A 21975-nucleotide genomic window follows, 5' to 3' on the forward strand; every position below is an offset into this window, starting at 1 on the left:
TGAATACATAAGCAAAAGATTTGGCCTTAAAGATACATAAAGGATTTATCCATTCACGATTATTAGAGATTTGTGGCTTTGATAATGATTCATGTCACAGTGTTCTTAACAGTTTTTTTGGCAGGTCATGTATAAAACAAAAAACATATCTCTGGAATCTCCAACTAACATTTCCATCAATTGCGTATGATAACCTGGAGCAGGGTTTATTTTAACGTTCAGTGATAACCAATTTGTGCAGTGATAAATCGTTATTTTGCAGTGTTAAACTCAAATTTTGTGCAGTGATAAAACTGCAATAAAGAGATTTGGCATCGAAACAGCAAAATTGAAGCAACTGCCAGTAGACGGATAAACCCAATGAAAGAGCATTACAATATTATAAACGAATACATAACAGTAGCAGTGATCTATTAAATCTCTTTGAAAATTTTTCAGAATCTAGAACTTTTCAAGTTTCTTCATAATCCAGTTAGTTTGATGGGTGTGGTCATGAAAATTTTCTAAAGGTGACTCCCAAATTTTCAAAAATTTTGAATATGTGCAGTGATAAAAATTCCTTAAAATAAACTCTGGCCAGGAGTACTGGAGACTTAATAGGGACTGAATCCACAAGCATTAAAAAAATATCTTAAAGACTAGTCTTAAAACGCAAAGAATTTTCCATGAAATCAAATCATGGTGATAGAAGAAGAAAATCCTTGGGAGTCTCTGTCAAGGAACTGGCCAAGAGAATAGGTTTTTAAGCCTAACAACATATCTCGAGCATTGGGTCTTTCCTTTATCCCCCACTCTTGTATCTGTTTGTTTGTCTTGTGGGGGATAAAATCAACAGTTTGATAACCACATCACCTTTTTATCTAAAAAACTTTTAAAAACTCATAGACAGAATATTGGATATGAGTAAGACTTCTCTCAGTGTTCGACCTTGTTTTCAAAAATTTTTTATGTAAAATGTTATTTGGCATTGAAAAACTATTTCAGGGTCGTGTCCCAGACCAGACCAGGTCGATTTTGCTGAATCAGTTTCAACCAAAAATAAAATCAACAAATATGCTTTGATTCATGTTGATAAAAACATGAAATCGCACATAAAACAATGAATTTCTACTAAAATCAGACTAAACTTTACAATAGCAAATTTTGAGACATGTTGAGTTCATTCATGGGTAAATCGTTCTCCCTAGTGCAGTTTCTTCATTAATGGAACTTCAAGGGTGGAACTGCAATGGGCGTTTGTATTGACATCTGTTTTCGTGGAGGTGTTTGTATGTAGAAGATAAAAGTAACATAAGTAGGGAGACAAAAACACTCTTTAATTCTTCCCTTAGTTTCGCACATTCCCACAGTCCCTACAAATCCATTACCAGGACCGTAGAGCATATTACAGATTGAGGATATTAGGAAGCCTTGATAGGGCCTAAAAATGTTAAAACTTAGAGCAAGTAGATTTTCTGTGTGGTTTTAAGAATCTTCTTGGAAGAACTGGGAGGGGGGCCTAATCCCCATCCCCGCCTCCATGGTGTCTGTTATTGCTGCTATCTGGCGAAATTTGTTGTATCTGAAGCCATGTTTATAAATTGCCTTTGTAGATAATTGTACGTTGCAAATCCTTAATAGCTGGGTAATTTTCCAGGTTTAAGGTTTCCCTAACAAAAACTCTCCCTTGACTGGGGGAAGGCATCAATGCTTTACTGTATGTGAAGAAATAAGATGGTTTTACGAAGCTAGCTAATCAACCCCTTAAGATTTTTTCAAGATATGATAAGTGAACGAAAAGTAAAAAAGACTAGAGTTATCTTATTATTCCTTAAATTCGCACATACCAAACTTGGGTGAGCCAAAAATGTTTCTGTATTTATCATCTCGAAGATTCTTTATGTGATGTGCATACTTCATTTTATTTGAAATAAAAACTGTCAAACACATCGCAAAAACTGTAATAACAATCGCAAAGTTCATTTAAAAGCTAAAATTTGTAAAAAGAGCTAAAACTACTAACACCTGGAAGGGCAGCTGAATCATGTCTACAGATAATACTAATTTGTTTATTTATTATTCGTTAAGCTTTGTGGAATTATGGAATTCTTTTATGCAACATATATGTTCAAGTAACGTTGATAAAGCTGAAGAGAATATCGTGGATAAAGAATTATAAAATGAAATGAAAAATAGTTGCTTATGCAAAAATAAACTTTGGGACCTAAAATCTTTTTTTAATGGAATTCTTTCTACTTTATTAGCCGTTTGCGCTAAAACAGCAGCCTTAACTCATGCAACTCCAATAGTAGGTAACCTATTTTGCGATATATTGCCGTAAATATTAGGCTACCATTGCAAGTGATTTCTATTTGTGTCGGGTAAATGAATTTGATTTAAAACAGAGTTGATAAGAAGCAAAGCAAAGTAGTTAAAGTCACTGCAAAAACAGATGAGGAAATTTGCTTTCCTTTGGAGTACGTCTTGCGAATTTTATATGGGCATTTGACATTCTTCATATTCATCTCAAGTTTCAAACTATGCGATTTTGTGAGCTGCAGCTTTAGATTCATGATATGTAGAACCTGAAATATAAAGAACACGTGCTCAGTCCCATGCGTAAGTTCAGATAGAGGTCAAGGATTATGATTTTGTTTAAAGGCAGACAGAAAGGGCGGGCACAAGTTCCAGTCGAATTAGGAAGTTTCAACTATATGCGATGATTTAAAGCGAAATTCAATTCACAAGAAATAAGGTGACCATAGGCAAGTTGTGATTATTCAGTCTGCTTTGACATAACCCGGAACCACCAAGGCGTTCTTAGCTAGACACAAGTCTTTTGCGATAGGAGGGCGTAGGATGTCATACTTTTCAGAAACCTGGGTGAGTAGGTAAATCCATGAAGAATAGTGGGAAAAAGGATCGATATCAGCAAATGGATGAAATCGTCGACAAATCTAGCAAATGAAGCATCAGTGACAATTCAATTCTAAAGCAAGACCTACTTAAAACCATGCACTCTCCCGCACCCCTACCCCCACCCTACCCAAACCCTACCCCAACCATACCCCAACCATACCCCAACCCTAACACGACCCAGGCATTCCGCTTATTAGCAAAGAATCACTTCATCCCCCACCTAATCTGAGGATCTTTAATAAGACTGCATTATCTGAATTCACGATTAAAATAGTTGAACTGAGCTTCAAAAATTTCATGGTTCACATAGCTACCTGACTCGTCGAATTGAAAGTTGTCTTTCCGTTTTCAACTTTTTCATTGACCAGCAGCTTTTCGATGCCTTTGCCACAAATACCCATGACTTTAATAGACGACAGATGCAAGTTGTCTGCAACGCTATAACCATTTTTTACAACTTCCCATTTTATATGGTGCTGAAATACAACGAAGCCAACTGAGAATACAATTTTCAAAGATATCATAGGTGATGACGTCACAAAAAATATTTTCAGGACTTTTGAATTTGGATCGCATAAACAGAAAGAGCATCATGAAATGCCTCTAATTGTGCGAAATCAGTTGAATGTGCTACTAATCGGCTGAGACATTGTCACCTGAGAACAGGCAAGCCAATATAATAGTAATCCGTTTTTTGTTCATTTTAAGATATTTTGCCTAGTTAGAAGTATTCTATGGTGTGATTTTAGGCCATCTTGTCAAAATGCAAAGATTTTGATAATAGATATCTAATGACGTCACACTTAAGAAATCTACAACGTATTTCAAGAATATCTTTAGAAATTTTGACCAGGTTTGCTTTGCATCGTTTTCACGATCTTTCTTCTTAGCATTTAAAGAGATTTTTAAAACAATCTTTTGGTGGTACAAAACTTGTAAATAGCTTTGAAAAAAGCAAACATTTAGTAAACTAAAGCTTTTCGTCTGACACTCTTCAGAGTTTAAAACGTCAGAACATAGATCGAAAACTCTACGCTAAGAAATATATATACCCAGTTGTGGATCGAAATAGGCCAATCAGAAACACGAGCACATGACTGTAAAGGTTGACCAATCAGTGCCGCTTGCCTATTAGAATGTTACCAATGGAGTCCTAAGGTGAAAACGAACTCCTTTTGTCTACACAGTAGCGGTTTTTTCGTGCTTATGTAGATAGATTCTAAAACTGCTAGGTGGAACGACGATCGGGCTTTACCAATAATCCGAAACATGTCGCCATTATAGTTTTTTGCACAATCTGGGTTTTCTAGCAAATGCTGCCCGATAGCAGAATCGCAGGTTTTATTAGTAATTTTGGATTTGCAAGACCGAAGTGGCTGTTCTCTTTGGGGATGTGTTTTGTTTCTAATATAAGATGGAACGTGTTGTTTTATCCTATCCTCCAATCTTTGGGTGGTGCGTCCTACGTAGCCAGAATCACACTGGCACGTGAATTCATACACAACAGAACTTTTTTTTGTGGCAGGAACGCAGTCCTTTTGAATGGACGGAAGGGCCTTTTTTGTACTGTAAACAACACGTGGGTTAACCGCGAAGAAACAATTTGTTATGGCCTGTTTTATTTGGCTTTCAAAACGTAGGGAGCTGTTACCGATCCAGGGTAGTTTTAGATAGACCGGGCACTTTTGAGGACCAAATTTTACGTCAGCCGAGAAATTTCCTATCTTCTCCTTAATGTAAACTGAAATAACATGTTCTGGATATGGACCGCTACTGTGTAGACAAAAGGAGTTCGTTTTCACCTTAGGACTCCATTGGTAACATTCTAATAGGCAAGCGGCACTGATTGGTCAACCTTTACAGTCATGTGCTCGTGTTTCTGATTGGCCTATTTCGATCCACAACTGGGTATATATATTTCTTAGCGTAGAGTTTTCGATCTATGTTCTGACGTTTTAAACTCTGAAGAGTGTCAGACGAAAAGCTTTAGTTTACTAAATGTTTGCTTTTTTCAAAGAGATTTTTCGTCTTTAAATCGAGCGTGCGACTGTGCTATTAGCAAAATTGCATTAAACTAGCTGTCTCTAGTTAACTATGAACGTACGAATGCATTATACTTCTTGTTGTAAATTTGTTTTGAAGTGAAGTGAAATGAAGGTGAGAAACATAGTTCCATACCTGGCTGAAGCTCACCGAAACTTTGAGGTATTTACCAGCCGCAATAGTATCTAAAAAAGAGAATTCATTCTTCAGTGACATGAAATAAATATTTACTTGCATCATAGATAAAATTGCAAAATTGCAATATTCAGGGGAACTGGCTATTGTAAATACTGCTCAAAAAGGCTTGCTTTTAAGCATCTACATTGCATTGAATATCAACATTGCGCTGAAAGTAACAATACAACAATGATAGTTTAAATAGACATAAAAATTTAATCAGTTTGTTATCAAAGTATAAATTCAATTTAAACATTATCGTAGCTCAACTAGCCTGCGTGCAGACTCTACTGTTTTCAACTTGGCTCCTCTGTTTCCTTTTTCTATGTTTCCGTTGAGTTGAATTAAAAATTTATTGTTTGGCCCCAATATATTAATAATTCAACTCAATGGAAGAATAGAAAAAAAATAATAATTCAACTCAACGGAAAAAGGAAATCGAGCCGAGTTGAAGACAGTAGAGTCTGCACGCAGGCTAAGCTCAACTCAACAGAATAATTAATTTGCCTTCACCATTGAGATAGACAATCGATGATCGAATCAAGCGAATCACTCAATCACTGATCGATTTGAGCTAATAAAAACAATGCTCTATGGCATTGTGCCTAAAGGGTGGGTAATCAATGCAATCGCCAAACATGATCTCACCTTTCGATTCGCCATCATCCCAGAATAAAGAGCCATTAGCATCGCCATCACCGTTTAATGCAATCAACAGTCCAAAAGGATTCTTACGACTAAAAATTAATGAATCACATCTTCAATAACATTAAACATTTCCTTCTCTACTGGAAATAGTCTGCTATATCGACGTCAGGATTGATGAGCAAAGCAGTGGTTTTTTGCTACCTTTGATCAGCTGATACTTCAACAACTGAGACAGTAATTACAGTACTGAAATTAAGACGACAACTGATTCATCACAAATCAGTATACATGAGAAGCTCCTGGTACGATTAAAATAGTAGAATACTTTGATGTATATCAAGTAGACTATATTTTTATTTATCACGCACCACTCATTGATCATTCATAGAAGTGTCAAAAAGTGTCATAGACGTGATAAGTTCATATGGTCTGATAGCTTATTCATATAAGAATATTCACCGGGACTATGCGGAGAAAACTTTCCATAAGAACTTGCTCTGAGTTATAAACTAAAATATTTACTTAAGAAGAAATCATATTTATAAAACTGCAGGAATCATATATCCTTTCTTGCTGCTATTTATATTGCGTGTCTAACGAATTGCTCTGTGAATAATAGAATAGTCTGTAACTATGAATTGTGAACAGCTTTTTACGTTATTTTTTTGAAGGAGTCTAGAAGGAGCCGTGGTTACATCTTTATTGGTCAAAACTTCAAAATGAAATCTTTCATAAAATAACAATGAAAACAGGGCAGGACCTGAACTAGGTAACTAAAATTCTTCCGTTTTCACCTACTCGCCTGGTGGATAGGCAGGGGTCTACCTAGTTTTCTGGACTCGGCTGACATTTCTGTTATTACCACGTTAGCCTCAAAATGATTGCTACCTGAGACTCGTGTAGAAAAAGGGAATAGAAAACCTGATTTACCTGAACATCGTATTGTTGGCAGGTTCTTGCGTTGGGATCGTGAATCCACCACGAACAAATAACGGGATAAAGTTTTCAGGGGCATCCATATCAAACTGACGAACACCACCAATTTGAAGTTCCTCACCCTAAACAAGGATTTCAAAACAGAGATTATAAAGTCTCGAGATGTTGATATATGACCCATGGCATCTGGGTTTCGTTCCACCCTCCATGATACCTGGTACTATGGGTGCCAGAGCCTGGAAATAGTCAAAAAGAGAAACGAAATCCCCTCTCCTCCCGTAACCTTTAATTTAAGTCAAGGTAATTTAAGTAACCTCATACTTACGTTGTAATAGCTGAACCAACGAGACTTTGGGAAATAGGCTTTTACTGAGGTGGCACCCTAATAAAAGGGACATGGAAAATTATACTTACAATCATTGACATTCATAGACGTAGGAAGCATTTAAAATAAGAAGGGACGACACCTGTTTGAAAAAGGGGTCTGCCCCCCATCTCCATGAGCTGCATATAGTTATTTTACATTCGTATCTGAAAAATAGGGGAAGGCCCTGTGTCGTCCTGAATCCTACGTCTATTTTTTATTTATCGGTCTAAAACTCTTTATCCATTAACCCAACTGGTTATCGGTTACAATGTTAGTGATCCAAAGTAAAATACACAATTTCGAGTTGAAAATAGGGAAAAGTTAACCACTTTCTGGATTAATCAGAAATGAGCAAATAAGAACTTTGTTAAAAACATACGACAGAGCGCAAACACTTAATCGTCATTTTGAGAATATGGCCTACACAAAGTAAGAGATAAAATGCTTATAAAACCAGATCAACAAATAGCATACCTGATCCAAGACTGGTACAATCAAGAGTGCTGATCCCCACAAGAACTGTTTGTCGATAGCCCACGTTTCAATTTCATTTGTGAACCTGGAAATATATAATCAAGAAGATTGATCAAAATAAAAAAAGTTGTAGCCTCAGATCAAAACAACGCGTGACCTCGATTACATGATGAGAGATGCAACTCCTATCGTCTCCACCAGAGTAATTTGCACAGCGTGACGTTGTAAACAACTCTCAACTGCGTTTATTCTGAAATTTCTAGTAAAAATGGATGGTTTGAAATATCGGGGTTGCAAATTCCCCAGAAACGGATAAAGGAAAGTATAATATGCAATTGAGTTGGAATAAGAGAGAGGGGTTGGGAAACATTGTAATGTGGAAGATAATCGGAAAGCAATAGAAATCAAGTAGTCTTTAACGCGAAGCAAGAGTGTCAAGAGTGCCATAATGATCTTTTTAATTCAATGTAGCTTTGAATTTTCAACTTCTTGGCAATTTTGAACGTCTACATGGGGCAGAACAAAAGGCTATTCACCATAATATGTTTGCTGTATTTGTAGCTGAATGCACATGGATTTCAGTTACTCGACGACATGCTGGCTCAAAAAGGTTTGGACAATTCCTCAATCTAAACCAGCAACATTTTTTTTCTATAAGAACTAATCAGTTGAGGTTCCAGCTAACTGTTTACATTTTTGCCAAACCTCAAGGCTTGGCCGCTCTCAACTTGTTCTTAAATCATTATGGTGAAAGCTAGGGATAATTCACCAAGAGATAATAATTTGTTGCCGAACAACATTGGATGTGTATAACACGGGTAATACTTCTCAATAGCATTAGCAAAAGATACCAGTTTAAAAGAAATATATATCCTTTAAAAGTGTGTTCTGATGGATCAAGATCCTTTGTATAACTAATATTACTTAAATGTTATGCAGCAGCATTCATGAAGATTATTGAAGGAAAAGTGCGACTACGTAAAATTGGTAAAAAAGGTAGCAGACAACTTACTCGTGCATAAGGGGCCTAACCACGGTGGCCCCAGTTGTGTGTGCATCGTAAAATAAAGTGTATAGGTACGGCAAAAGCGTGTAGCGAATGTGCAAAATATATCGGGTTTCTCCAGCAAACTTAGCACCAAAATGTGGAGGATCTTGAGGCTAAAAATAACAAAAAAAATTATGGAAAAATAACGTTTTTTGGTAAAAAAACAATTAGAAAGACTACCCGACTTTAGGTGTTTGTCTTTTCTAGTAAGATTTTAAGAATATAACTAAAATTTAAAAATATAGTAAGCCAATACACCTTTTCAAATAAATAAAGACGAAAGGAACAGCATTTAGCGCAGCAACTGCTGTATACATTCTTTTCTATGATACATATCATTTTGTTGTCATCTAAGTCCTGTATCTGACTTTTATGGACTTATAAAAGACTACAAAAAAGCCTTTCGCATAGATTGCAGACAAACATTATTGTATCCAAACCTTTACACTTTTCAAAACACTACATGTCTCTGTAGAAGCGAATAAAAAAATACCAGAGAGTTGAAGATGCACATAATAAAAAATTCAACAAACCTTTGCCCAGAAAGAATTATGATTCCTAGCAAACGGATAGAAGGCACCCAGCTGTGTCCATCTGCGACAAAGAGCTTCAGTAGTATCATCTCTAAAGCCACAAATGTCTGCACCTATCTGAAGGATAAAAGCATGTGTTGTATTTTGCGTGGTGACCAACATTTGCAATTCAAATAAGAAATGGGGGTAGAAAGGAGCCTGGTTGCACAACAAGATAAAGACATGCCTAACCTCTCTTGATACAATGAGCAATTATCTTGCATAAATAAGGTGAATCATTCTTTGTGCCTCCTTGCTTGCTTTTTTGATAACTCAATCATGCCTTCATTGTGGCACGTTTTTTCCATTTGCCAAGAAGGTTGAGCATATTTCAAAGTATTACTCAATGCTAGGTTTATTAAAATTCCAGATAACTGAAGCTGATCAGCTGGGCCTCTTAATAATAAGGATTGTTGTCTTATTCATGAATAAACTCAGAAGGATCAAAATATCATATCGATCGTTTTGGCAGTCAACTCACATAGGGTATTCCAAACAGGCCGAACTCAAGCATTCCGATTATTGACTTGTGCATCTGACCCCACGCGCTTAGATTGTCACCAAGCCAATGGCCAGCGTATTTCCCGGCAGACGGATAGGATGACCTAGTAAGGACGAATGGTCTCGTGCCTTGCGTTGTGTTCAGGGCTCTGTTGAAGCAGAAAATCAGTATAATACAAGAGGCTCTTTCAATTTACACTATATAACCTCTCTAGTAATCAAGTTGGATGGTACAAGCCAGTAATGATAATGTAATTTACCATAGGTATAGATCCAAGCGTCTGTGCTCGAGTCACTGAAATGGCCAGACTTTTACTAAGAAAGAGAGGATTGCCAGCTCTCTGCAATTCCAGCTGTAGGAACCACGAGGTGTGGTCAAAACGGGAGGTAGGACAAAGACACTACTCGATAGGCATAGCTTCGCAATGTCTTGAAACCTACCCTCGGAAGCTAGGCAGAAGTAAATACAAAGATTTTAATCCAAGATTGAAATAGCTGTACCTTACAGCTCTATCTTTTTCCTACAAAAATGTTCTGAAGAAACCTACTCAAAATATATCCAAGATACATTCTTTCTTAATTTTCTTGCTGGTTGGACATGAAATGGGGACAAAAGCACGATACTGCAAGACATCTTATTAAGGAACAACAGAAAACATTATGAAACGATCTATCAATATACATGTTGTCTTGCCTCATGCAATAGTTTGTGATTCAGGCAGAAAAGAGACAACATAAAGAATGGGGTCACCCAAAGTCCCCCAAACTATAAGGGTGCAAAGTAAGATGCGAATGCTCCTCGGCAATTTCGCGTCCAAAATTACTTAATTGCAAAGCCTAGGTCCGGCTGGTCAATACAATGGCTTGATGATAGCAACAAAGTAATGAATCACTGGATTGAATTTAAATCAATCAGAATACAGAATAAATTGTAAGGCAGAGCTGCTTGTCTAATTCTGCAGTTCCCGGTAGTTTTAACGCTATTGCGTTTGAAAATTCACCACTGGCTACGTTTGAAAATGATCAAAATATGAACATATCTACTGACTCGAATGTCGCCTTTGCTTGCATTAGGCCGTAGAGGCTGTGTGAATTGTATTGTTTTTTACCAAGGTAGCTCTTTGCACTCATGCAAGTGCTTTTTTCTGCAAGGGTTTTGGGTTTAGACTCTGCTACCAAAGCTGAAATAGAAACATTGATTTGAAAAGCAACAGGCAATAATATGAATTTAACAGAAATGAATTAACTAGGAATGATAACAGATTTCTTGATTGAGGAACAAACTACGGCAGAGATTCTAAATTGACATTATAATGAATAATAAGTACCGTCTATAGTGTAAGAGAAATAATGAGTTTTACCTAATAGGAAAGATTATTTACGATAATTTCATCAAAACGTAGAATTTTGCTTGCGTTTGCGCTCATGAGATGGCAATACACAAGTGTTTTCTTACTTGGCCAATATGGCGGATGCTCCATTGTGTTGTTGGGACAACCTTGAACACGACCGGTGATAAAATTTGCAGGCTCGTTCATGTCCTAAATAAGAGAATACCAAAAACAAAGAAGAAAACTGTCGGTAAATGATAGGGTAAGGTTTAGAAGAAGGGCTTTTTCTTGTATTAGCTGCTTCATGCATCCCATCGTGCTTTTCTAGAGGCAGATTCAATGCTGATAAAGCCTATTGGCAGTTTTATAAGCAAAGCCAAATTATCATGGTAAATATCATGCTATGTCAACATTGTCTACTGAAAACTTACCATGAATATCACTCTTTGTCAACTTGCATAAACAGAGAACCCCGAGATGGAGAAGGGCCAAGCAAGGGCAATTTTAACCACATAGAACTAGTGTACTGCAAAGTTTGCTCCGACTGAAGACCTCCACCACTGGTGAAAGATAAAAAACTTCCCCAGTTAAAGCCTCTAAAAGCTCCCTGCCTGCGTGTTTCGTGCAGTATTGAGAACAAGCATACCATTCCATTAGCCAGTCTTTATTACTAATAATCATGTGTATAAAATGAAAAGGTGGACCACAAAAATCACGTTGTTAGGCAAAACTCACCACCCAAAGACCGTCAAATCTGATAACAGATCGATGTTCGTCCACTAATTTACTCCAATATTTTGTTGCGTTGGCATGAGTCCAATCTGGAAAGGCGGCGTAGGCTCTGAAGAACTTGAAGGAAGGAATAAAAAACATTAATAAGGCTTAACAGGGTGACCAATAAGATAAAAAATGATGGATAAAAGCCAAAGAAAAGATTTGGTCGACATTTCAAAATGGGGGGGGGGGGGTACAAGGTTCTATATTAAGTTTTATGAGATCGGATCATTACTCAGCCAAATAGTCCAGTAGATAAAACTATCATCAAAAAGCTATGTGGGAACGTCAGTTTGTTTTGGGAAACCTCAGATTAGCTTTTCGGGACCACTACCCTGGGTAACAGAGCCACATAAATTCGAGTGTGAATATAGAAAAGGGAAGCGGAGAAGGGGAAACAGCGTCTACCTGAGAATAATTCAAAGTGATTCCACGCAATGTTTCATATACAAATAATCGAGTCTCCTGAAAATTCAGAATAATCCTAGAAAACCAAAAAGGCTCTACCTTTGTCTGATTCTCCCAGTTGTAATCAATTCCAATAGTAACATTAGGGTAGTATGGCCAAACCTGAAAAAAGCAAAGGAATATGCTCCAAAGGAATTTTGAAATGTGCTTTCTTCGATAGGCCAGCGGAGTCTTGAGCACGGTCCACCTGCCTTGAATGGCTCTTGAAATGAAGCCTTTCAAATTTGTATATTTCTATATATGAGAAATCTTCTAAAACAGTTTACTTAAGCGTGACATAGAGCACTAAGCATGGACAGACCTTAACGGTTTCGGAAACTGAGTTGAGTATAGGGAACAAATATCATATACGCATTCAGGTAAAATAGCCCCATATGAAAAAGGCAACTTTTGACCGTATCTAAAATTATGCCTTGACAATTTAGCCGAGGGCCCGTTTTGTGGGTTTGTTTGCTTGTAAATGCATGCTGATTATTTAGTTTACGACGCTGCAGAATGGGGCAGAAATCTGCAGCTAACCAACTGATTTTCTAATGCCACTTAATTTTCAAAAGAAACTGTTCAGAAAGAAGAATTGCCAGGCCAGTCAATGGCATTGTTTCAAAACAGCAGCATGCAGCATGAATCCGCCTTACGCAACAAAACCATGGAAGGAAAAAGGCATTCTCCATTGCTTCTGGACATGTACGTAAAATCAGATCTCTGCCTGTAACGACTCCTTGATCAATCTGATTCGAAATCTCACCTTCCCAAAAAGTGTTGTCCCGTCCTCATTCTTCATGAATACGTCATCTTGAACACCATAGTCATATGCATTGTATGGCTTTGTCTCATTGGCACTTATAGCTGGGTCCTGAAATATAGAGACTTCATGCAGAGTCTTTCATGATTACAAGCTTGAAAAACGATTTTGTGTTGGAAACTCTTCTTAAGGAAAAATTTCAAATCAGCCAATTTTAGGGTATTCATAAACATTTTCCGGAAAAAAGTCATGCAACAGGGACACAGAAAAGAGAGCAATAAAACGTTTGATTCTAAGACAACCGAAAAAGAGCACCCGTTTTGCCTTCTTGCGATAAGTATTGCGTCTGAGGATTGAAATTCAAAGGAATACCTGTATTTCGATCAAACTTTGACAAATAGCACTTTGATGACCGATAGATCTTTGCAGAAGGCCTTGTAAGCATGCCTTTGAGAATGCATGTCTATTTGCTACCTGGCTTGAGTATAAAACTTCCTTCTTCTTTTTGTCAAAATACAAAGAGGATTTTACAAGCACTTCAAAGCGCCATGAAAATGTCATAAAATATCGCAACTATAACAATTTACAAAAGAAACCACATAGCCATTTGGAATAGGAAAATCCGAATACTCTGTTGCTCAATACTTTCAGTAAAAGGGATGCTCATTTTTCTTCAGGGCGACATTTCTTGCATCGAATTGCATTCGAAGACATACTTACCAAAATGATTATGTACCTGAGACCATCATTCTTGATTGCACGGACAAACTCAGGCAAGCCTGCGTACTTTTCCTTGTTAAATGTAAAATCAACGTGCCTATCCATGTGATCAATATCACCATATTGAACGTCCTAAAAAAGACGACTTTGCATGAATTTTCTTTCAGTGTTTCTCAAGAGAATCTATCATACAGGCATAGCAGAATTTACTTGATAGAGTAAAACTTTTTTGGTATTGAAGGCAAAAAAGACAATAAAGGTTAACGAGTGAGTAACATCGGTGCAAACACATGCAAATACGTGATAAGTGGACTTCAAGTTACCTGTGGGATGTCATATTCTCTCATCTTTTGCGTTATGTTCTTAACACGCTCCAAACTGTTGTATCCCCATCGGCATAGCTGAAATCCAAGACTCCAATATGGCGGCATAAAAGGCCTACCAACAGCCTAAAACAATCAAAATAGTTTTAAAAAGCTTTGAAAGGTAAACATCTTTAGAAAAAATACGAAAGCATGTCAATAAAAAGTAAAGCCTTAAATTGCAAGAAAATATTAGACAGTTCAGGAAAACTTTATTTAGCCAGTAGCACATCTTCCTATAATTGACTGTTTGTTAAACTTTGAGAACTCTTTCCTTACAATCTTCACAAAAAAGTTACCCTTAATCACGTACTGTGTGGTACAGATGTTTTTGTTTCTCAAAAGCACGCAATATATTCTAGTCTACATTCTCCAATATTCATGATTATCTCTGGTTTTATCAACCAGTGCCAGAATGTACGTTATTTTTACGCGATTCTTTTACAATAGAAAAATTACAGTCAGTTTTGTACGCAAGAGGAAGAAAAAGCTTATGCCCCTTTCTCAACTGGCAATGTCATTCATCAATAGACAAAAGAAAGATTTCTTATTTTGTCTCTTTTGGGTTCTTCAACTATTTGGGCGGATAGCGACCGCTGATTGGTCAAAAAAGGAGCCAATCAAACGCACTAATCAAACGCTCTCGATCCCCATCTGGTAATGTATTTTTATTCAGACCTGCATTTAGGCTGCTATCTAATGTTTGATATTGTGATTAGTGTAAGACCAAACGCACTAGAGTGTGCTTTTTTCCGACTAAGAACGATACACAGTTATCTCCTTTTGGTGAAATATGCTTTCTCCAATGTCGCTTTTGCTTTTTTCTGACTGTAGTTCTAGTTATTAACTCCGATAGTATCTTAAACTCACCAAGGTATACTGCTTCACCACATCTTCGGGCGTTGGACCAAAAAACATGTAGAAATCCAAAACTCCACCAATTGTACGATAGGTAAGCGCTGGCAAGGGCTGTAACGTAACATCTACAGAAAAAAACATACCATGTTCTTTATTTTCTGAGAAAGAAAGTAAATTAGAGTAAAATAGGGTGTAATAGGGTGAAGTAGGGTAAATTAGAGTAAAATAGGGGTAAAAAGGGTAGAATAGGCTAAAATGGGAGTCAATTAGGGTAAAAAGGGTATGATAGGATAAAATGAGGTTAAATAGGTTTTGTTTCGGCAAAAGAGATTGGAAAATGGCAACAAAGGATTACAGCGAAATGTAAAATCTAGACAAAATATATTGACATGAGCCACTTTTTTTACAAATATAGGAGGTAGTCAAATTCGTGATTGGGGAGGGGATTTTACAGAATTATTCCCTCTTAAAAGATCGAAAATAATATGAATTTGCAAAAAAGATTAAAAATTTAGCAAAGGGTATAGTAGTTGTTAGACTCTGGAAACTATTGTCAGTAAATTCTTCTAAAATTCGAAAAACACCCATATTTGGTAGACGTATAACCTAATATTTTATATATACGACGCTGATGCAATGTTGCAAAGGCCGGTTGTTTCTGCAACATCGCGCCGATTGATGATACCAGTGGTGGCGCCAGGGGAGGGCTAGGGGGCTACAGCCCCTCCGTCGGAAGCATCCAGCTCCCCATCGAAAGAAATTTTGGGTTATTGTCGGAGCAAATTTGACAAAATAACGTACGAAAACTGCTTATTTTAGTCATTTTAGCCCCCCTGTCGGAAGCTCCAGCCCCTCTGTCGGAAGATTTCTGGCGCCGCCTCTGGATGATGCCAACAGAACGCCGATAATATTTTATAATATTTTAGACAAGGAACAAAGACCATCATTCAAGGACTATCACAGTCTTGCATGGATTAAGTGTTACATTGATGAAGAAATGAACCAACCCATTGCATTGCTGTTGAGTAGAAGAATACCATGAGCATTGCCATCTTCTTCCATCACCATGTGAAACGGGTGGTGGCCATACAAATTCGCATTGGGCTACCAGGAGTAATCGTGAATGACAAGGGAATGTATAAACAACAACTCTTTGAAGGATTTTTCACAAAGAAATATCAAAAAGAAAGATGGATCAATTCTGAGAACAGGAATACACAACGAAAGATAATATAATGAAATTCAATTGTATTTTGAAAAGATAAGGATGTAGGAGCTTGAATCCTATGTCTACGTAGCTCAGCTCTTTAATAAGCAGGGTAACTACTCGGCAAAGTCAGTGCCTCAGAAGTTCTATACGTTCATCGTCACAAACTACAGTCTTCAGGCAATGGTTTACTTTTCCAAGGTAACATAACTAAGAAGTCTCTGTGCATTTTTTAGTTTATCAACGCTTATTCAAAATTTGCTGTCAAGAACAATTTTCTGTGTTTTCCCTTAAAAACCCAATAATATTGTGAAGCATGTGCTAAGAACAACTGAGTCAAAGACAACTAGATCTCCATGTACAGCGGTACAGATAAATGCAAACGGTAGAAGGTTAAAAAATATAAATTATAATAGCAGGTAAGCATTCCGACAAATTTTAATACTTTAGAGCATTGACTATGTTGAGACATTGCAAAAACAGTTTCAGTCATACGCTTACGCAAAAATTCAAATTTGCCGAAAGTTCTTGAAACGCCTGATCAAATTCAGTCAGTTATCGATCGTTTTTCAATTCACGCCGACAGAAATAGGTGAGTTGACCCTCCCCCCAAATGTTATTGAAACACACCTCAGCCATCCTAGTTTCAAAAATACAGGTTACGTTCGAATAGTGGGTTTCTATAAAGCATAGTTCAACATTGACTGAAAGAGAAAGGGAAACAGCAAATATGAGTTAAAAAATGCTGTTAGTGTTCCAAGACATTAGGCAGATATTTTACCTTGTAGTCCTTGATTTCAAGTTTTGAATGCAAAAATATTTCATATTATTTACAAATATCTAAGAATTTTGATAAGGTCATTATTGACGCTTTTTTTATTTTTTCTTGCATACCTTTGGGTACTGGTCCCTTGAGAACATTCCGTATGTTTTCCAATTGACGTCATGAAGAAAGCTCTCGTGCTCATGTTCACCAAAACCGTAAATGTACTTGCTTGGTAGTTTTGTAGACATTTGTAGAAACTGATCAGCAAAAATTAGTGGACCAGCAGATGAATCAAACCTTGTGGAAAAAAGGAGATACATATTCTAGAGCAAGGGATATGTAAGCAATACTGCGAAGCTCCCGAGTGCTGGAAATTCCGACAAGGGGCGAGGGAGGCAAAATTTATTGCCATACAGTTGAATCTAGATTCAACGAAATCTATCTCATTTCGAGAAAAGGGTATCCTTTCCCAAGGGAGGGTAACATCCTATATCAAAAGGGCTTTTATCAGACCCTAGCCTGAATGGCGTAGAAAGGAATATTCATAGGAGGGGCGAGGAATTTAAATTTTCTAAAAAAATCTAATATGTTTGCACATAACATAACGACATCAGAACTGAAATAAAAAACTTTTCTTATGAATTCAGATAATCTTATGTTATATTAAGCTTGAAATTCAATTCCTCACAAACTGTAACAGTTGGATATAAAATAGACAACCAAGTTATGTTTCCGACAAGATCAGCAGTTTTCTGACAAAATAGCAGTTTAGCTTTACAGGGGGTTTAGCTTAGCTAAAAATAGCAGTTTAGCCCCCGATGACCCTTCCTCTATCTACGCCACTGCCTAGCCTACCACAGCTGAAGAGAGATTTTTATCAAAAAAGTTTGCCTTTAAATGATTTTAGGCAGTCCCCTAAGTCAGAAAGGATAAAAAGCAAATCACGTACTGGAATTTATTTACGGTATGGCACAAATATGTGAAATAGTCTTAAAATGGCATAACCGTCGCCACACAGTACAAATGGCAAAATGAAACAGAATGTTTTAGAGAGTGATTTTACTTCTTCTACATTTTGCAAAGGGCATTAACTTAAAAGCCTCTTACACAAGCAGACATCTACTCGAAGATTGAAATGTCTCCAATTTTCATGAAAATGTTTTCCTGAAATTAGACTACTCAGTTTTCTTGGAGATCACCAGTCTCGAAGTTTGAGAGCGTAAGTAGGCCTCTGACCGCGTAATTTGCCGTAACGGACAGGCACATCGAACGCAAATCTGTCGCACCTTATAGTTATTGCTATTATAAGGGATGGTCTTAAAAATGTCTAGCGACGATCCATACATTTACTGTACCAAACAAGACGATAAAAGTATACTTGCAACGGCCTGTTTGTCTTTGTTCTCTTGACGATTAACCCAAAAGGTGTCCGGTTCATGTCTACTGTGTAAATTTCATTGTCCTTGTTTATAGGCTCTGTTTCCATTCCTTCGAACAAAGTAACCGGTACTTCATAACGTGCGGGCAACGTTACAATCTTGAAGAGAAAAACGAAACCTTGAATCCGAGTAAGTTTTTTATATAAAATTTTTGCCGTATGAAATGGGCGTTATCTAAATCAACTTTAAATTAAAACATACAAATTAGAAAGTAAAAAGTTTTTTAATGCGAATTATATTGGTGAGCAAAGAGGGGAAGTCAAAAACAGTTGGCCTTAGCCGTATTCTAACTGCGTGCGCGAGATTTCAATTTCAGATCTTCCTTTTAATCAATTTTCCATTTTGCTACATATAATGAACATATTTTGATATATATTTTCACCTCTATGCAGTTTGATTAGAGAAGAAAATTGTCTGTTTTTCAGACTTTGAAAGGGCTCATGAGGTATACAAATAAGGGCTTAAAAATGTGGGGATGGGTGGATAAGAGAGGGAAGCTAAAAGAGCTTTTGTAGTGCCCAACCCTTTCGTGGCTGTTATTATTATCATCATTATTATAATTTTTCACTTTTAATAACCCCAAAGGCTCGATACAAAAGGGTTTGCATAGGCTTCAAAACCAGTGTTTGCTGAAATTAGTCTGACAAAAACAGAGTTTGTCTGACACACTACATAATATGGTCTGTAGAACAATATTTTTTATTCGCAGTTGGCATTACCTTGATACGCAAATGACTCGTGTATGAATGGATAACGACGAAGACCTTCTCGGAGTGATCAGTGTAGATCTGGGGTGTCTGGATGCGTTGAAGTCGGATGACGTACTTGCCAAACGATGTACGCATGATCCTTGAAGTCGCATTGTACCCATAGCTGGTTGGGAAGAAACACTTGGGAACACCAGTCTAAAAATAGAACAAAGTTGCATTATTCTCACGAATACTAAACCTGAACCTCATTTTTCATCAAAAAGAAAAGTGAACTTAAAAAATATAAGACTTCAAATATGTTTCCTGGTACCGGATGTGATAACTGTTCATACACTGTACAGGAAAGAAACAAAGAAAGCAAGAAATATCTGGTGCTAACCAGCCCAAGTCCCCGTCGCAAGCAATCTCACTCAGTTAACTAAATAAGGGCATCATGGGATTTATATGTATGTTTGATGTAATTTCATACGCACCACTACACAATTCCTCCAAAAGTAGTAAAATGTTTCAAATTGGATGAAATATGATGGAGGATGCAAGCTTATTTTGCATCTTTCAAATTTTTTCATAGTGCTCTTTCAGATTTATGCGCCTCAAACTTAAAAAATATTGAAAGAAACTACTTTTGATGACGTCACATTTTTATCGAGATGCCCGTAATTTTTTTGCAATAAAACTTTTTAGTAAATTTTTGTATATCAGGAGGGGTTGAATAAAATCTGAAATCCAAATACATTATTTTTTTAAGAACCAGTAGACTGGAGTCCAGGCTGGCTGTTTTTAATTTTTTAAAAAATTTGAGGCTGAATTGCTTGTTATTCGTTCTAAATTTATTCGGGGCAAGAGTGCAATCGCTAGCTTTTGTTCAGGAGTGTGTTAAGATGGCCTCATTTGAAAATAATGTGAATGAGGCAAACTTTATTTGCCGATAAGTTCACCGAAAAAGCACCCTTAGATGACAAAATATCCTCGCTTTTGAGATGCAATTTTAAGGGGTTTCACATCATTATTCAAAAAAACATTATACAGTAGCTCAGCCCCAGCTTGTTCTTGTTCATAACTTTTGAGACCCATGTTCGCTTAAAATCGTTCTTAAAAAAAGAGTGTACATTGGCTGAACCAAATATATATTAGATCTTTCATATTTGGGGCAATTTCAAGAGGCAGCAAAGGCCAAGATCAAGTCCACAAATACGCCAATGTTCTCCTGAACTGTGTTACATGTAAAGGAAGATATTGGAAGGCGGAGAGAAGCAGCAAAACTACAATTCAATCCAATTCAATTCAATTCAATGGTGTGAGCAAAACAGAAGGGGCTGCACGAAGGCTGAGTTTTCAGGGTCGAATCTAGCCTGGGCAAAGCCTGAGCTAGTTTGCATGGTGTAGACGGGGCTTAAGACCTGTCTTTTTGTTAAACACTTGCAGCGAAAATCGGAGAAATTACTTTTTAATATTTATTTAAAAGCTCTGCCTGCACAAGCTTTTTGTAGAAAATTTATTTAACAGTAGAAAGCACCGAAAAGGTATTGCCAAGTTTTCTTAAAAAAAACAATCTATGCCGATCTAAGGAACATGACTTTAAGAATTTTTCCTTGGGTGTGGCAATCAGCCTCTCCCCTGTTCCAGTCATATTCTTCTTGGATTTTTTTCTGGACCTTCGCCTCGAATCCACCAACATTTTCTGATACACTCTTTTTTACAAGGACAATTAATGGAAGTTAAGTATGGCGGCTTTTTATTTTTTCTTGAATAATTAGGGTGTAGTTTCAAGAAATTCAGGCACAAGACAATATTTGCTGCATGAAAACAACGAGAGGGTATTGTTTAATTATTGTCTTTTTCTAACATTAGCACAGGTTATACACCATCATGACATAAACATCCTCAAGAACAACGCTCATTTTTTCATTGAATATTTTACCTCAGCTTGTTCTTAATTTGCTCCAAATTTTTGACCAATTTCGAGGCTTGAATTTTTATAAATTGTTCTTATAAAAAAGCACAACGGACTTCCCAGTGCCGACCAACCATCGAGTGGTTGCCACCAAAATACAACATGACTCTTTTAAAAAATTTCGAAGAATATCGAAGAGACTTTGTTCTGAAAATTTCTTGCAGTCCAAATTTTTCAGCCAGCACCCTATCAAGAGAAATATTATTTTATCTTTCCATATTGAAGCTGACATACAAACAATGAAATAGGCCAACTTACTGTGTTGCTGAGCGAGTCTTTCCAAACACATCCACGGCCTCTGCAAGTAGCTTCGTTGGGTTCAATGCCTGGCGTGCAGTCGAACCTCTCATTGTCATCAACTGCATTCGCAAACCAAAAAGCAAGAAAAACACTGAAGAGCAAAACCAAAATACTGTCCATGTTGTCAAAAACAATCGATTCGAAAGAAATTAACGGATCTTGACCTGCTTTCTCTCGACAATATGTAAACACGATCCTGTGTCAACCGATGCGCGCTGTGTCAACCGACTCACAAGCAACTGTTTGATTGTCGTCTGGTCAAAGTGCGGAAGTTTTAAAGACGAAAAGCTTCACGACATGCCATGCCTCAAAAAGGGCATTTTTGGGCAGAGAACATTTATCGTAAGAAACTCGTTGAAAAAGAGCAACGTTTTTATGTTCCCATTTCCAAAAGGGGCTGTGCCGTTAAACAGATTGGGTTTAGGTCCAAAAACACATTCAACTCAAAAAATCCCGGGGTGGGGTGTCAACTCTCGTTCAGTGTTGTACCGAAGCTCATCCGAGAGTTCTTAAAAGACCTCCTTTTCTTTGACTTATATACAGGGCCTCAAACGAAGGGGGGCCGGGGGTCCACACCCATCTCCCCACTTTTTTGCAAAACAATAGAGCTTTTTAAAATTATTTTGTTATAATTGTTAAAATCTCCATCCTTTTATCAGGCACTTTTCTTTGTCACGATC

General features: G+C 37.1%; 1 protein-coding gene across 2 annotated transcripts; it reads right to left on the reverse strand.

Moving 5' to 3' along the window:
• Positions 1 to 1052: 1052 nt before the first annotated feature.
• LOC135696330 (maltase-glucoamylase) lies at positions 1053 to 21551 on the reverse strand. 2 transcript variants are annotated; one of them, XM_065215698.2, is made up of 23 exons: positions 21254 to 21551; positions 19051 to 19236; positions 18275 to 18429; positions 17021 to 17189; positions 15927 to 16023; positions 14932 to 15044; positions 14023 to 14148; positions 13700 to 13831; positions 12983 to 13090; positions 12277 to 12339; positions 11731 to 11844; positions 11121 to 11205; positions 10713 to 10845; positions 9645 to 9813; positions 9125 to 9241; positions 8556 to 8704; positions 7544 to 7628; positions 7028 to 7084; positions 6697 to 6824; positions 5767 to 5855; positions 5077 to 5126; positions 3213 to 3374; positions 1053 to 2564 (listed from the first exon to the last, which is right to left on the reverse strand). In XM_065215698.2, exons 1-23 carry the CDS (start codon positions 21413 to 21415, stop codon positions 2376 to 2378), a joined length of 2838 nt encoding a protein of 945 aa, XP_065071770.2. In that variant the 5' UTR covers positions 21416 to 21551; the 3' UTR covers positions 1053 to 2375. The 2 variants fall into 2 exon arrangements, with proteins under 2 accessions (XP_065071770.2, XP_065071771.2); XM_065215699.2 differs by lacking the exons at positions 19051 to 19236; positions 21254 to 21551 and having other exon boundaries at positions 18271 to 18403.
• Positions 21552 to 21975: the final 424 nt, after the last annotated feature.

Source organism: Rhopilema esculentum, chromosome 14 (genome assembly GCF_057945365.1).
Source record: "Rhopilema esculentum isolate cy_ngs chromosome 14, ASM5794536v1, whole genome shotgun sequence".
Taxonomy (NCBI): Eukaryota; Metazoa; Cnidaria; class Scyphozoa; order Rhizostomeae; family Rhizostomatidae; genus Rhopilema; species Rhopilema esculentum.

Bases quoted from the DNA above. Each gene is read 5' to 3' on its own strand.
- LOC135696330 (XM_065215698.2), bottom strand. From the start codon at position 21,415: ATGGACAGTATTTTGGTTTTGCTCTTCAGTGTTTTTCTTGCTTTTTGG. The intron at 12,340-12,982 runs GTGAGATTTCGA...TGCTTTTTTCAG, and splicing joins GGACAACACTTTTTGGGAAG to GTTTGGCCATACTACCCTAA. The intron at 7,629-8,555 runs GTAAGTTGTCTG...ATATATTTCCAG, and splicing joins GTTAGGCCCCTTATGCACGA to GTTCACAAATGAAATTGAAA.